The 17,435-nt window shown below is 36.9% G+C and overlaps 1 protein-coding gene across 1 annotated transcript in view; it reads right to left on the bottom strand.

Annotated features, from left to right (window-relative positions):
* Positions 1 to 17,435, bottom strand: part of LOC142839845 (cadherin-related family member 4-like) — an 85,192-nt gene that overhangs the window by 44,632 nt on the left and 23,125 nt on the right. The window contains exons 8-13 of the mRNA XM_075956214.1: positions 17,113 to 17,295; positions 13,472 to 13,563; positions 9,367 to 9,479; positions 8,509 to 8,654; positions 6,048 to 6,228; positions 4,838 to 4,994 (exon numbers count right to left, since the gene is read on the bottom strand). Of these exons, the coding sequence (XP_075812329.1) occupies positions 4,838 to 4,994; positions 6,048 to 6,228; positions 8,509 to 8,654; positions 9,367 to 9,479; positions 13,472 to 13,563; positions 17,113 to 17,295 (872 nt within the window). The remainder of the gene's footprint in view (positions 1 to 4,837; positions 4,995 to 6,047; positions 6,229 to 8,508; positions 8,655 to 9,366; positions 9,480 to 13,471; positions 13,564 to 17,112; positions 17,296 to 17,435) is intronic.

The raw sequence follows: 17,435 nt of genomic DNA, 5'->3' as shown, positions 1-17,435 counted from the left end.
TTGGTTTTTGAGACCGGATTTTTCTGTAGCTTTGTCTCTGTCACTTTTACTGGCTTTTGGGAACTTCCTCCTCCTCCTCCTGAGTATTGTTGCCCAGCTTTAATACATGGGGAGGTGCTTAGACCTGCTTTTAAAGGTGTACCTTTAATATTTGACATTTAATACGAGAAGCTATCTTTTGTAGCTTATTTATTTATTTAATGTATATGATTACTCTGATGTGGGAAGTCCTTCTCTATATGTGTTGTTTTTATTGGTTAATGAATAAAGAATCAGCTTTGCCCTGTGATAGGGCAGATTAGAGCTAGGTGGGAAAACTAAACTGAATGCTGGGAGAAAGTAGCCAGAGTCAGTGAGAAGCCATATAGTCACCACCAAAGGAGACAGAAGCCTGGGAACTTTACCGGTAAACCACAAGCCTCATGGTTTAATATAAAATAATGGAATTGGGTTAATTTAAGATATAAGAGCTGGCTAGAAGAATGCATAAGCTAATAGGCCAAGCAGTGCTTTAAATGATGTAGTTTCTATGTAATTATTTTAGGTCCAAGTGGCTGGGAATGACTGAACAGCCTCTGACTACATTATTCTATTATTGTGCCAATATAGGGCATCAAACCCCACTACAGATGGTTTTGAGTGATTGCTGGGAATTGAACTCCACTTCTCTGGGAGATTTGCCAGTGCACTTAACTGCCAAGCTGTCTCTCCAGTCCAAAGTACTTAGTCTTACTGCAACCTGATATGCCTCAGTTTATTGATACTCAAGGGAGCCCTGCCCTTTCCTAAGCAGAAATGGAGGAATGGATTGGAGGTAAAAACTGAAGGGAGTAGGGTGGGGGACTAGGAGGAGAGGAGGGAGGTGAAACTTTAGCTGGGACAGAAAGTTAATTAATTAATTAGTTAAAAGGGTTGGGCAGTGGTGGCAGACATCTTTAAAATCCAAGCCCTTTGGGGGTGGGGGGCAGAGGCAGGTGGATCTCTGTGAGTTCAAGGGCAGCCTAGTCTACAGAGTGAGTTCCGGGACAGGCTCCAAAGCTACAGGGGAATCTTGTCTCCAAAATCCAGTAAGTAGTTAGAAAAACAAAATATATATATATAAAGAAAGAAATAGCCGGGCGGTGGTGGCGCACGCCTTTAATCTCAGCACTCGGGAGGCAGAGGCAGGTGGATCTCTGGGAGTTCGAGGCCAGCCTGGTCTACAAGAGCTAGTTCTGGGACAGGCACCAAAGCTACAGAGAAACCCTGTCTCGAAAAAACAAAAAACAAAAAAGAAAGAAAGAAAGAAAGAAAGAAAGAAAGAAAGAAAGAAAGAAAAAGAAAAAAAGACCAATTATTAAAATCTTTATTTAAAATGCAAAGACTTATATATAGCAAAGGCACCATCATTCAAGACTTGTGGCAACCTATAGAGCAGAAATAAATCTTTACCAATTGTACATCTGAGAGAGGGTTAGTTTCTGGAATATATGAAGAATTTAAAACCTGTACATCAAGGAATTTATTCAATTAAAAGTGTGTTAAAGAACTAAACAGAAAATTCTCAAAAGATGAACCACAAACAGCTGAGACAGATTTTCAAAATGTTCAGCATTTTTGGCTATAATGGTAATGCAAATTAGAACTACTTTGTAATTTTATCTTCCCTTGGTCAGCATGGCCAGAATCAATAAAACTAGCAACAGAACACATTGAGATGGTTGCAAGCCCAGGATAGCACTTAGTCATTGCTGGTGGGAATGCAGAATTGTACAAGGGTAGAAGCTCTTTAAAACACTGTAAATTGCTCTACTACAAGATCCTGCCACTCTCGGGCATGTATTCAAAGGACTGTACATCCTCCTACAAAGACACTTGCTAACTCATGCTCATTGCTGCCCTCATCACAACAGTCAGAAATTGCAAACAGCCTAAATGTCCAAAGAATGAAGATAGATAATAAAAATGTTGTACATTTATACTATAGGATATTATTCACCTACTAAAAAATTAAATTATGAAATTTGAAGATAAATACATTGAACTAAAAACAATCATTGTGAATGAGGCAACCCAGAAGACACCCAAAGACAAATAATGAATATTTCTCTTGTGTGTGGATGTGGCTTTTAAACTGTAGACATGTGGTTTGAATCCAAATAACCAGAGTTGAGATAGCGAGTAAGGGTCCACACGAAATCCCAGCGTTGAGAACGGGACGTAGATACAAAGTTCCATGCTAACTAAAAAGTTGTTTGCAATTGATATGTACTGGGAAGGGGGAAAATTATGGGATATCGCTGCATTTATCAATTGTACTCCAGGACAGAGCCATGGTATTGGAATCCTTGGCCTACACAAAACAGACCTCACCTGTGGCTTTTTTTGGGTGTGTAGGGGAAGCTTTTTGTTTCTTTTTTGTTTGTTGCTTTGTTTGGGGGTAGGGTTGTTGTTTTTTTTTTAATTTGTTTTTTTTTGTTTCTGCCTTATTGTTTCTTTGATAAAATTTTTATTTTTTTGTTTGTTTTTACTTTGTTTTGTTTGATTTTTGGTGAGAAAGAAAAAGACTGAAATTGGGTGAATAGGGAGGGGGAGGATATGGGGAGAGTTAGAAGAAAGGAAGCAATTTGATCAAAATATATTGTATAAATTTTTCTTTTTCTTTCTTCTTCTTTCACAAAATACATCCTGACTGCAGTCTCCACTTCCTTCCCTCTCACCCGTCCCCCACACCCACCTCTCCTCTTTCCCAGAACCGTTCTTCTTCCATTTGCCTTAGAAGTCCCACAAGAACCCCAAGCTAACCAATCCCAGCAGATATGCAGAAGACCAAGGGCAGAGCCATGTAGGCCTCATGGTTGCCTCTTCCCTCTCTGTGAGCCCCTTAGTTGATTCTGTGTGCTGTGTTTTCCTGGTATCCTTGACCCTGCTGGCTCCTACTAAAACCATATTTATTATTTTCATATAAATTTTTAGAGAGTGCTCTTAGGCTTAGTTTTGAATAACTATTAAAGCTGTCTTCCGTTTTTCTGTAACATACATACCATTTTTTGGTTATCTGATAGCTCATCGATTTTAGTTTTACTTTTAAACACTTTATATGTAAATTATGATCTTCTTGTTTAAGAGTTGAGTATTGTTGGAAATCTATGTATGTTTTCTTTCTATATTTCCATAATTATATTTAATTCATTAAATATTAAATTTGTACCATTTTCTTTAACTGGTTTCTCTTCCCTTCCTTGGAGAAGGATAAGAATTCAGGCATTTTAATAACCTTTGAAACCTTATTACCCTTTGAGGAAAGAACTATTGTTCCTATTCCAATTATACACCAACAGGCAAAAAATTAAAGAATAGAAGAATTGTGTAATCAATCAGTAGGTTTAGCTTGTATTTGATTGAATGGCTTTACTCCTATAAATTGTATATGATTGTTTTCAGGAAATTAGAAAAAAATTAGAAAGAACTCAAAACAATAATTTGGTTGTTTGTTCATATATTTTGTATCCCCATTAGAATTCCTTGATCAGAAATATTTCAAAGAATTGTAAACATTTCCATCATTTTCATATTTTCAAGAATATTGATATCGTATATTTCTAGCATTACCAACTTATAGAAAGTCTTAGATTACCAAGATCTATTTTCATATTGTGATCACATCCACATTTCCAGGTATGAGACTTTTGGAAGAAATGTGTTGCAATACCCCACAAACGCCTACAGTTTTCTCCATCATGAATTCGGTCAAAAATTAATAGATATCTAACCAGTAGTAGAGAAGTTCCAGACACTCATTTGATATTGTAATGTGCTCTTTCACTGTCTAACTAAGGACATTTGAAATGTTTAACTAGTGCCACAGAGTGACAGACAAGAAATGTTGAGAAAATCCAAGGAGAAACGTGTGAATATGACAAAGGGCAGAAATGTCAGAAATGGATACATAGGAGAAACGTCTCCAGAAACTTTTAAACTGTACACAAATACATGCAATGGAGGCAGAGAAAGGGACGGGTGGATGCACTGTACAAATCTCAAAACTGAAAGACTTCTGATTTAAGATGATGAATGTGATTCTCTGCAATTCATTCACAGCACATGAAGGCACAAGAACAATAGGAGTTTGCACGAAATGTATCCTGAATGGTCAATGCAATGGAATCCATATCAAAACAAGTTGAAAACACGCAAGTTACTTCCATCTTACTCCTGCAGAGAACATCGGGCTGTTCATGAGCCGTTGTTCTGATGAGCTGTATTTAATTATTGTTGAGCACAATGCCTAACCTTATTATGCCTAGTCTACTTTTAAAATGTATGCATGTAACTATATTTAGCCTGACTTATACTTCAAAATGTATTGGAAATAAAACACACACACATACACACACACACACACACACACACTCATATATCTATCTGTTTTTCTCCACACACACACACCTAATTAGTGAAAATATTTGAGCTGCTGCATGCTACAGTATACAAAAACAAAATGGGCATCTCTGTTCTATTCATAGTCTCTGCTAAAAACATATTTAACTTATTTATCAAAGGTATTTTAGCACATTCCAAATGAATACACAATATTTAACCTAAAACTATTGTTCTAAAAAATTAAAAACCTTCTGAGTCCAGCACTGGTGATGAAAACTGCATTCCAGCACTCATCCTGAAGCAAGCTAGGCTTTCGGCAGTTTAAGGTTCAGTTGAAAACCCAGGAACAGATTCTGCCATCAGCTATTTGAACTACTGCAATTCATTTAACAATTTTATAATAATAAAAACACATTTCTTTCTATCTCAGGTTAATCACAGGGCCACAGTCGGAGAGTGAGGTTATGATACTTACTTTCAATTCACTGTTTGTAAGAGTAAAGGTTCTATTTGAAAATGTGTCTTTAATCAAATGATAAGATATGTTGTTGTTGGGAATAGTTCCATCCCGATCTGTACAAGGTAGGGACACTAACGTGGTGTCCACTGGGATGTTCTCAGGAAGTTCAATTCTGCAATGAGACCAAAAAAAAAAGTGTTATACATTGAATTTGATTTAGGCAGATGATTAAATTTAATATAATGCATCATTTGAAATGCTGTGCTTATAATTTAAAAAGCCATTTTGACAATAAGTATTTTATAGTATCCATGAAAAATTGCCCAAGACATGATTTAGCATTTATGATGAGACCGGGGGAAATAGCATTGCTCTTATACAAGATTTCTGAACAGAAAATTTAAGAAGAGGAAATATACTGAACAATGACAGTTTAATCCTCCTCAGGTTTAGAGTGTAGACTTCCAAGCTGTACTTTTTAAGTTGTGGCAAAACACAGGGTGTTATCTATAGTCACTGTATTGTGTATTAGCCTCCCAGAACCTCTGTTTCTCCCCTGCCACTATCCCAGGCCTCCAGGAACGATCAGTAACTCACATCTGTCAGACCACAAGCATTGACTTTTACAACTCCACAGAGCAGACCTATTCATTTTATGTGGAGGCTGGTACTGTGTCCTATTACTTGTAAGTGATCAAGACATGTCTGCATTATTAATACTGAAGGTCTTCTTAAAGGGAGAGACAAATTATTCAAGGGAAGGCTACCATAACCCCATCGCAAAGTATGAAAACATTGTTTGTGCACTCAAAGTCAAAATTTCCAGGAGTCAGGAGTGTTCACTCTTTAGCCCATAAGACTATTTGCCTTTCATTGTGAATAGTTGGCTTTATTCTTTACTTGCTGTTTAAACACTTTAAATACACATTCCTAATTTTCCCATGGGTTTTCTGCATACATTCCATCTCTGGAATCATGTTGGCTTTCTAGACATTCTAGATTTTGGAGAATTTCAGTATTGATTTTTACCTTTGTGTCAACAAATGAAGCAAGTCAACTTGTCTAAGCAGTTAAAAGCACAAGCTGTGCCACATGAGAGGAGAAAGTAAGAAAAGAAGGAGAGGCTCCTGCCTCTCTTCTAGGATAACTGATGGCCCTCACTCATTTGTGCTATGTCTTCTCTCTACAAATACACGAAGACCCAACAATCAGTGACATAACTTACACGTAAATGTCCTGTGAGCACCGTGGAGGGTTGTCATTGATATCCTGCAGAATCACTGTGAGTGTCCCAGTTGTTGAATGTGTTCTCTCACTGTCATAAACTCTAACATACAATACCCAAGATTTCGGGGTTGTTTCATCTTCATAGTCTAAGGGGTAGGCCAAAGTGACATCTCCCAAGTCTGAAAGGTAGGCATATGGATGTGTTTGCCATCCATGAGATAAAGGAGATGCGCATTAAAGTCATGACATGAATAGAGTACCCTTAGGGATAAAATAAAGGTCAGCTGCCGACCTAACGAAGTCACAAACAAGTCACAATTGTGAGAAATAACTGTTGAATGTATGACAGAAATAGAAGCCACCTGTACTACATGGGATGTCTAACGGGACATCATGGCAGCTTCAGTGGGAAACAGTGAAGCTTAGAATGAATGTGGGAGAGTGGCAGGAAGAAAACGGGGGGTTCTGGAGAGGGTGGTGTTGGGAAAGCAAACAACAACACAAAGCAAAAAGGGTGTTTCAGGTGGGAATTAACTTCCTAAATACTTGTGTTACATCTGTACTGCAGCGCGTGCAAGCTTTAAGGGTAGATGCTGATTTACAAACTATAGGTGTGTAAAGAACTGATGTAGGTCTCTATGGTGCTGGTAAATCTCCAGCAGGATGACCTCTTTATCCCTTACTCTTTCTCACGACAGCTTCTCTGTGGAGTCATTGTTTTTCCAGATACCAACATTTTAAAGGACTTATTTGTTTGTTTATAATTATGTGAAGTTGTAGAGAGGGGAGGTAGGGGTAAAGAGCATGTACGTGTAAGTGTCCGGGAAGGCCAGAAGAGGACATTGAGTCCCCTTGTAGATGGCTGTTAGTCAGCCCGTGTGGCCGCTAAAGCGGAACCTCTGTAAGACGAGCAAATCCTTTGAATCACTAAGTCCTCTCCCCAGATACTGTGTGTAAGCTTTGGAGTTCACATTTTGTGTTTTCAGTTTTCCTAAATATGCTACTTTTTGATCTTACATAATAGGTGCCAGAAGAATAGATGATTATAATCTAATCAATGTCTATTTTCTTGAAGGAAGTTCAAGTATTAGCCATGTTTGTTTTTTACTGACTTTTTCGGGAATTTTATAATACGATCCTATCATCCCTCTCTCCATTGTGGTTATTTTTATGGTGACTGTATTTGTAAATAATTAGAAGTTTGTGAAACTTCTGAACAAAAAGAGGTTAAGTGCATGACCTAAAAGTTTACTCTGACTGGAATTTGCCTTTCCCAAACCGAGGTATTCTCCAACATACTTCACTGATTTTCTCAATGTTTTAATTTTAAAATAGTTTTAAAATACATAGTTTAGAAGCATTCCTTGTCACGTCTCTTTAGTCAGCCTGGGTGGTAAAAAGAAATAAATCCATTTACCTCTCGAGTTTCCTAAATACATGTATTAAAAAGTTAAGTTCATCCTGATACTGTCGATTTTTAGTTCATTGACGTATGTTTCCTCCAAATTTCCCACTTTCCATTTTTTATGAGGCACATCCCAGAAAGAAGAACCCAGCCATTGCACATGCTCCGTCTCTCTACATAGGCTCTGCTTTGCCCCTCTTGCATCCCTTCAATAGGCCACCTTCCTATCCATTCTACACTCCACGGGAATCTTTGCATTGATAACGGTGAGAAGTGCATGTTTAATTGTATGATGTTTGTGTGTGGATCAGTATGTTTCCTCCTAAAATGAAGAGAAATATTTCTTTCCTCCACGTTCTAACCTCATGCCTAAATTGTCAGAGACACAGAAACCGCTGTATATCTGAGAAACATTTACAGTCCGAAGTGTCTGACTCACAGCCTGAACTCAAGTTTATCCTGTGTATCCCGAGATCCATTTAGAGTCAAAACTATCAGACTGACAGCCTGAACTCAAGTTTATCCACCACACAAAACTTCATTGTATGTGTTTAGGCTGGGGATTTGAGCAGCTCAGTGAGAGGGCATCTACAAGGCCCTGCCTCTGATCTCTTCCATGGTGATAGGAGGTAGAAAGAAAAGCTCCTCCCAGGACTCCATTTCAGATGGAGACTGATACAGGAAAAACTCAGTGACTTTTATGCATGTAATGTAGTTACAAGAATGGATGACATAAAATGGATATTCCATTTATGATAGCTAACATTCTGTTTTCCATGGGAAAATTGGTTTCTCAGAGAAAGGTCGTTAAATACGTTTCCAGCCCAAACTCACATATCTGAATGGGCAAAAAGTCTGCAGGGCAGAATGACACAGAGAATACTTCTAACAAGGAAGGAGGGATTACCGTTTCTGTCATAAAAATATGCTAAGTGCTTTCCTACATATTTTGAATATTATTCCATCCGGCTATAATGACTTCGGAGCTTAGTTTAACGAATAAAATAATGTATAGCATGCTTTCTGAAATGGTTAGTCATAAAAATTATTATACCTTCATCTATAGCAAAGGCTTTCTGTGTACCTATAAATTCATAATGTACAGCATCCTCTATATCTCTGTCTGTTGCCGTGAACTTGGCCAACTTTGTTCCAACAGGCAGATTTTCATTAATATTTATAGGTGCATCTGGTCTGTATCTATGGGACAAAGGAGAAGTTCTTAGAACTTGACGTAAACAAATGTCTCTTTCCATCTATGTCACAGGGAAAATATTTGAAATTTCACAAGGTACACTTTTGTGACAACGTACAACCCCAAATTCAAATGACTTGAAACTTGCTGTGTATATATTAGCCATTGTGGATGTATTTACACACCGCTTAATATTTCATCCCTTCTCTTCCTTTTGTCCTTCACCTGATTGAGAAATTATAAATCATAACAGAAGGGAAAATCCATAAACACTTCATTAACAGCTTTCCATATATATATATATATATATATATATATATATATATGGACAGATATTCATGACAAAGCTATTTACTTCCCCAATCTCAAGTAGCCATATTATCTCATATGATGACCATTATCAATGTTCATTTCTATATTACTGTTCTTATTAATCATAAATAGCAGGAAGGAGCAGGAAATTGTGATTTCTATTCCATAAAAAAAATAATCACTTTCTGTGGTTTCAAGAACAAAATACGAATGGAGTTGATTCTGTTTAGCGCACGTGAGAGAAAAGCAATGCTATAGAGTTCATAGACGTTTGCTATCTAGGGCACTCTGACAATATAAGAAATTTTGCAATGAAAAAATAGTAGGACATTGATATTTGTTCTGCAATAAAAATGTTTCAATGGTTAATCGAACATTTAAATATTTAGATTAAGCCTTGCTTACATCAGAACAGGACTCTCGTCATTGACATTCTGGATGTTTATAGTGACGGTGCCAACGCACGATTCCAGGGACACGCTGTCCCTGGTTCTCACAGCAATGACCAACTGGAAAAGCTAAGAACAAACGAGAGAATGTTTTAGCTCTTTTCTCTTTGGAGGACATAAGACATACAGCTTCCTTTACATTAAAAATAATGTTTCATGAATTAAATGAAAAAAACTAGAAACACAAACCTTTTCCATCCCTAATTACCTTAACATTTGTTGAAAGGATTATCTCATATACATATATATATATGTATATATATATATATCGCCAATATTTCTGCCTTCTAACTATCATAGATTTTAGGTTGTATTTTAAATATCACTTTATTACTTTATAGCAACATATCTGAATTCAAATTTTTACAGTACTAAAATCAAATGGTGAGCTAATTCTCATTGTTCAAAAAAATATGAAACATATTACACTTTTAGAAAATACCAATAACAAAGTTTTTTTTACGAATTTTAAATGTGTAAAATTTTTTAAAAATATGATTTCTAGAAAGCCAACAATTGTGAAATATAATCTTACAAGATAACAAGTCTGAAAAAGTCTGATTTTAGTTTTTATTTATTAAAGTTAATTCTGTAATCATTATGCAGATTAAATATGTATTTAAATTTCTCAAAAGTGCACTAAATGAGAACCTCCCTTACTGAAACCTCTACTCCTGGAATATTTCAAATCAGTAAGCAGAAACTGAAAGTCACCCCGCTAAATTCTCATTTGACTATATTCCTTTTCTTCTTTATATCTTTGTATCCTACCTCCCCTTCCTTGGAAAGTTAAATGGATAAAGAAAGGGGGGCAGAGTAGAGAGGAGAATCTGGGGAAAGAAAATAAAATTAAGGGCCTTTTAAAATATTTGTATAGAAAGCTGCTAAGGCCTCTTCCGCTGGATTTCATCACTAGACAGGCAGAGGCAGGCAGATCTCTCTGAGTTCAAGGCCAACCTGATCTATAGAATGAGTTCTAGGACCTCCAGACTGTGTATCAAAGAACATAAAAAAAAATAAAAGAAGCTTTGCAAAATAAATACAGGTGATGGCTTTTGTCTTATCTTACTGTGTCTTGTTTTGTCAAGTTTGGTTGTTGTCTTTCGACAGGGAGGGAGGGTTGACATCTAGGGGAGAGGGGAGGTGTGGGAGAGCTTGGAGGAAAGAGGAGCTGGTGAAGATGTATAAGAATCTATTCTTAAATTTTTGTAAAAGAATAAATAAATGTGAAAAGCTTATAGATGTCAATTAGTCTCAATTTAATTTAAAGATGAATGCAGCTAGAATTAAAACACCAGTGTAAAGGAGGATTAGGGAAAGTTGTGTGTTCCACCAGACGGGATGTAGCTGGGCAGGACCTGGGTGGTGAAGAAGGTAAAAGAGACTCCTGAAAGGCGAAGGCTCGGGGATCCAACTGAAGTCAGACCCAGAGACTCCTGGCAGACTAACAGCTCTGGGTCCTTCCAGGTCTCATGGGAGTTCATGTCTTCTCTAAGGAAGTTTGCTTGCTTCTTTCTCTCTATGGCTGTTGGTTTCCTGTACGCACTATTACGACCATCTAGCGACATCTGATATTCACTTTCCTGGCATCTGCAGTTTCCGTCGCTTTCACTTTCTCTCTGTTGGTCTTCTGTCTGTCTTTTTCCATCCTAAAAAATGTACTGGATGGTAGCCCTTGACGCTCACGCCTCATCCCAAGATCCCTGTAACAAATACATCAAATGTGCTTCTCCACACGGTCTTAAATGTATTTCTATTGATCTAGATGAATTGGATGGCTTCTTATGCTTTGTTTCATTTTAAGTAAATTCCAAACATTTTGATTAAAGCGTAAATAAAGGCATTTGTTATTTAAAAAAAAAACCTGCTCATTCTCACCTTTGGATCTGTTTCATAATCCAAAAGAGGTTCTAAAGTTTTAGAAATGACACCACTATGTGGATCCAAAGCAAAGTAGGCAGTGGCATTGGTTGAAGAATTTAATATTAAAAACTAGGAACAAAAACCACAAACATGGCTGATATATTATTGTTAAAGCATGAATTTCGAACTGACATTTTTGGTGCTATTATTTGGCAAAAGCTCTACTCAGCTTTATTTTGTGAAGACAGTACCCATAAATAAAATCTGAACTTGCTTTTGTATCCAGACTTCAAAAACAATACAAACATTCCTTCACGTTTTCAGCTATACTTTTTCCATATTTTGTTTTGTACTTAAGATCTAGGGCATTTTTGGTAAATAGCTCTCATTGGCTTCACAATTAGTTTACTTTCTAGTGTTACATTGACAGCTTTTTTCAATATAAAACCCCATTCCCTCTTGTACATTGAAGAAGTGTATCTAAAGAAGTACACACAACAACATTCGGTCTCATCCCAGTATTGACTTTAGGCATGAAAAAATAAAACGAAATAATACTTTAAACAAACAGATTGTTTTCAAGAGTAATGGCATCGTCTTCTCCATTGTTATTATAACACTTATAACACAGTAATGAGGCTCAGACTTTAGAAAAATATTATAGAATGCAAAGCTAAACTATACAAAAGCAAAATAAATTTACATCCTGGTTTTGGTAAAAAGAAAAAAAAAGAACCTGTGGGATGCAATGTTTATGCTTCAAAAAGACATGACGACCATGTTGATGGACACATTGAGTTAATTTGTTGATGGACACATTGAGGTACTTTTCTTAGCTGTTTTTGAACCAACAACTAATGTCAGTTTACTTTAGATTAGGACCCACTAAACATTTTTATGGGAAAAATTCTTTTATTTCTTCTCTTATTATTGTGGTTTTGGATTTGATGAAAATAATTACCTTCGACATATTTGTGTTTTTTCTCATTTTAATGACTCATAACTCAAACGTCTTAATTTCATTTACAGAAAATATGCATGTTTACATACACAATACACATGTTTACACATACACACATTCATACATACATGAATGGATATCCCACAGCCTCAAGTACACAAGACTAGATCATATTCTTACATTCTCCCCTCCACCAACACAATACACTCTCATAAATGGGGCTTTTGAGTCCAACAAGAAGGAATTATATTTTCCTGTGTGGTTTTCTCAGTCTAAAAACTTGATAAGGTAAAATACATAAATCTGAGCATGCTTACCAATGGTTCTTAATCAAAACAGAGTAGAAACTCCATAAAGTCTCCTGAGAGCTGCCCTCTCAAATTTTAGCTTTAGAAGTATTCCCAAGTTTGATTATAAGTCAGTTTTACCAGCGTGAGCAAATAGAAAACTCTTGTCCAGTCTATCAAGACATTGACTAAGCTACTAAAAAGAGGGAAGAATATTCCAATCTGTTAAAATGATTTGTTACACTATCAAGAAACTAAATCTTTTCTTAGAAATATAATTGGGTTATGGGCTACATTACACCATAAAATGTTTGAGAAAACACAATGATAAATTTCTTTCTTCCCCCATTAAACTGTAACCATTTCATCATCTATTATTCATTAATTCTTATTTACAAATCATTGCTGAAACCAAAAACAATATGAAGACCTAAAATATCATTTATGAAAGCTCTGAGTTTAGGAAAGAAATATAAATGGAAAGAAATAAAGCAGGAGAGAACTAGAGTTGTAGAAGCATCATCAGTGATAATAATGGCCCACTCTCACGGTGCTTTCTCATTTTAGGTCTATGGACTTCCATTTTCTCTTAGCATTTTCATTTTGCTGCTATATTTACAGCTTAAATTCCCCGTCTCACAGCCGGGCGATGGAGGCGCACGCCTTTAATCCCAGCACTCGGGAGGCAGAGGCAGGCGGATATCTGTGAGTTCGAGACCAGCCTGGTATACAAGAGCTAGTTCCAGGACAGGCTCCAAAGCCACAGAGAAACCCTGTCTCGAAAAACCAAAAAAAAAAAAAAATTCCCCGTCTCACTTCAGTAATCATCACAAAATACAAAGCCTAGTTTAATTAAAGCCTGAGGAAACCATTTTTGCTCATTGAAAATTAAGCAATGCGTTTTGCTTTTCCCATTTTGGGAAAAACATAGAAGACAATTAAGAACTTACTTCAACTTCTTGTCCCAGATCTGGATCTCTTGAAAGAATTGCATATATGAAAGCAGAGGGAGGGATGTTTTCAGGAACAGACACTGAAATACCTACACAATCACACAAGTAATCAAGAGTAATTAAACAGCCCCTGCCTCTGTCTTGTTTTACTCCATGTGGCCACTCTAAGTCATCAAGCTGGGTAAAAAGTCTCTAGTGAGTAATTCCTTTCAGGATAGTTTCTCTAGAAAACACTACAAATATTTATTCACGCGAACATCAATAGTAATCTTTTTCTTTAACTTTATTTATGTCTTAGGGTAGGGACGATTGCATGTTTACTAGTACAATTGCCCACACGAACACGTATAAGGCCAGAGATGGAGGTTCCTGTGTTATCCAATCATTCCTTGACCTGATTTTTTTGAGACAAATCACCTCCCTTCCATGGAGCTCTACTTCAGCTGTGCTCTCTGGCCAGTGAGCCCCTGGGGTTGCACTTCATCTTCCCAATAATGGGTTCGTGGATGGGCATTGTCACACCCAAATCTTACGTATGCAATAGGGAAATAGCACCAGGTCTTCAAGCTTTCAGACACAGCACTGAAGCACTCAGACACTTTCCCACCCTATTTACGTAAAAGGACAGGAAGCCTCGCTAAGCTTGCCAAGCTGGGCTCCAATGCCTGAGTCCAGGCAACCCTCCTGCCTCAACTTCCTGACTATCAGAACTCTCACCTGAGAACACCCAACCCAGACATCTGCTTTTAAATTTGGATATTTAAAAGAATCAACATAATTCAGATATTCACTTTTAAATTTAAATATTTGGTTGAGGTGGTGAATGAGACATACCTTCTCAGTGTCTGAAATATTAATGCTAACAGGAATACTTCCACCTCCATTCACATATGCTGGAGTATTGAAGTTTTTATTTTTCCCCACTAATGCATAAAATTAGATGATGATAGTGAAGTAAAGAAAAAATGTGTTTTAATTTATGCTGCAGTGCTATTCTTATATGTACAACATAGACAAAGTACACTTTAAACCTTAATGTAGCTTTCAAAATTATGGATAGCATGTACAAGTCTCTCACATCTCAACAAATCCTACTATCTGCACACTCTGCCCTTTATCTTGGTTCTAATGTGTGATTGGATCTCACCCCACCAAAAAACCAAACTAGCACACAAGAGTATGTAAATGTTGTTAGTGTCTTCATATGGTGAAAAACTGATCCATATTTTAAAAACATATGATAGATACATGTATGCATGCATGCACATAGTCACACCATATGCATAAACATAAAAAGAAGGAGCAAAAAGGAAACACATGGAGAGAGAAGAATGCAGAGACAAGCAGAAAAGATATAATTGCTGACATTCAATAGATCCAGCAAGAATTAACTGAGTTAGTCTGTGTTGCTTAAGGCTAACTATATGCAAAGTCTTATAACATATTCAAATATGTTATAGCATTCTCTACTTGAGGATTCTTACTTACTACACACATCAGTCTAACACCAAGTCTGGTGGATTTTTCAAAGATTTATTTATTTATTTTTATTTTAGGTTTCTGTGTAAGCACCTGAATATAGATGGATGCACTACATGTATGCCTGAACCCGAGAATGCCAGAAGGGTCAGATCCTCTAAAATGGAAGTTCCAGGTGGTTATAAGCCACCATGTCGGTTCAAGGGACAAAACCCAGGCTCTCTGCAAGATCAGCAAGTGCTCTTAACCACTGAACATTCTCTTAGGTTCTGGGGCTGTTGTTTATAATCTATTTTGGTAGTCCCACAGCATCCTCATGTTTTTTGATATTTCTAGGGATATGAACAGAACAACTTTGGGGTAAACTAGGACCAGTTCGTTTTGAATCTTTGGTCTACACTGGATGTATGTGGACAGATGTTCTGATGTAGTGATTCACTCTGGAGACCTATGACCTCGAAACAAGTAGAAGCAGTAAGAGAATTGATTATACAGGAGGTCAAATCAGCAGGATGAAAACTGTATTAATGTCTTTGGGGGTAAATTCACGAAATTTTACTCTTTGTTTAATTCAAAGTGAGTTTTTCATAATCTGTCTCAGTTACAAGGATCCACTGATGCGATGGGACAAAGTCTTCCAGATCTCAAGTGTGCCTCAGCAGTTCAGCCAAGTCTATGGTGGAAATCAGGTCATAATGACCTTGAGATCCATGCTCATCTTTTAAGGATTTACTATAACGTGGAGACAATAAAATGAAATTACCAAGAACATCAAATCGTTTCATAGTCATCCAAGAGATAATATCTTCATGAACACTTGAACAGAAAGCTAGTCTGCACCAGGATCCATGGAAGATTTGCTTTATTCTTTAACTATATTTTTTAAAATTGAGATTTTTAAAGAACATCATTTAATCTAATAACATCATTTTCCTTCTTCCCTTCCCTCCTTTCAACTACACCATATGTCCCTACCCACTTGTTCTCGATCAAATTTACGGCCTCTTTTTTATTATTTCCTAGTATGTGTATATACATGTGTGCCCGTGTGTGTGTGTGTGTGTGTGTGTTCCTAAATATACGTACAATCTTCACAGTCTATGCAATGTTACTTATATGTATATGTTTTCAGTGATAACTACATAGTATGGAGGAACCAACCTGTGTGCTTTGTCCTAGGGAAAGACTATTTCTCCTGTTCTCAGTAGTCCTTGGTTGCCATTCATTCTCTGTCTAAGTTTGTGCCAATTGCCTGGGCTGATTGGCCAAGCTACTTCAGAAACCCACCTATGGCTGACTCGGCAGCAATAACATTGCAAGCCCATAACACCAGCTGAGTGTTTGTTTGTTTGTTTGTTTTTCCATGGCTTCTAGGGGATTTAATGCAGATCCTTACTCTTGCAAAACTCACTTACAGATTGCACTATCTCCCCAGACATATGAATCATATCTCCCTCTTTAGATTTTTATACATTTGACAACTTGTGAAGAACGTATTGACCCATATGTTATAGATTCATTTGGAAAACTATTTCTACTATTCTTCTCTGTGTACCATGTAAACTAATAGCTATAACTGGAATTTGAACTACACAGGTGTTATTTTGTTTTTATTTTTTTTTACTCTTCTTTTATCTCAACTTTTTCTGGCTTTTTATTTTGTTTTTTAAAAAATAACCTCCTTTCTCTCTTCAAACACTCCCATATATCTAGCTCTCCTTGTTTTCAAGGTATAGCCTCTTTCTTCAAGGATTATTGTTAATAAAGTTTTTCAAACTTAGTAGCACACAGTTAGAGAGTGACATATTAGCACACAGGGACACAGTAGCATGCAAGGACACAGGGATGCAGTAACACACAGTGACGCAAGAACACACAGATGCAGTAGCATACAGGAACACAGTAGCACACAGTGACACAGTAGCATCACAAATTCAAGTCTAGCCTGAGTCATGAAGTGAGCCTTTGTTTCAAAACCCTGAGAAGGGCAGCCATAGCTCAGTGATGGAGCATACCACTACATACATAAAGTCATGGGTTAACTCCTTAGCGCCCTTCACACTAAATCAAATCACCAAGTCAACTCAGCTATGTTTCCACCGTACTTCTCATAGGACAGCGTTTCTGAATCTTTGAAATGAAACAGACTTGGAATATACCTGCACCTGTTGAAAAATACGGATCACAGGAGATAGGATCATCGACGTCCTTCACAAAAACTGTGAACACGTACGAGCTGGTGTTGTTGCCATCATCCCTGGCCTCTATTTCTAAAACATAGTTTCTGGAGCTCCTTGGGTTGTCAAGATTCAAAGACTGAAGAACAGTGATTATACCTGTGACTAAGAAAGGAAAAAACTTTTAAGCACAATTATTTATTCCTATGCCAATTTATACTGATGATATTTAAATTTATATGAAAATACAATTCTCATTTATAAGAAAGGTGATATTTGCCAGGTATATATCCATTGCAAACATG

Source organism: Microtus pennsylvanicus, chromosome 22 (genome assembly GCF_037038515.1).
Source record: "Microtus pennsylvanicus isolate mMicPen1 chromosome 22, mMicPen1.hap1, whole genome shotgun sequence".
Classification (NCBI taxonomy): domain Eukaryota; kingdom Metazoa; phylum Chordata; class Mammalia; order Rodentia; family Cricetidae; genus Microtus; species Microtus pennsylvanicus.
Note: the sequence above shows the minus strand (reverse complement) of the source record. Positions and strands in the feature narration are given on the sequence as shown.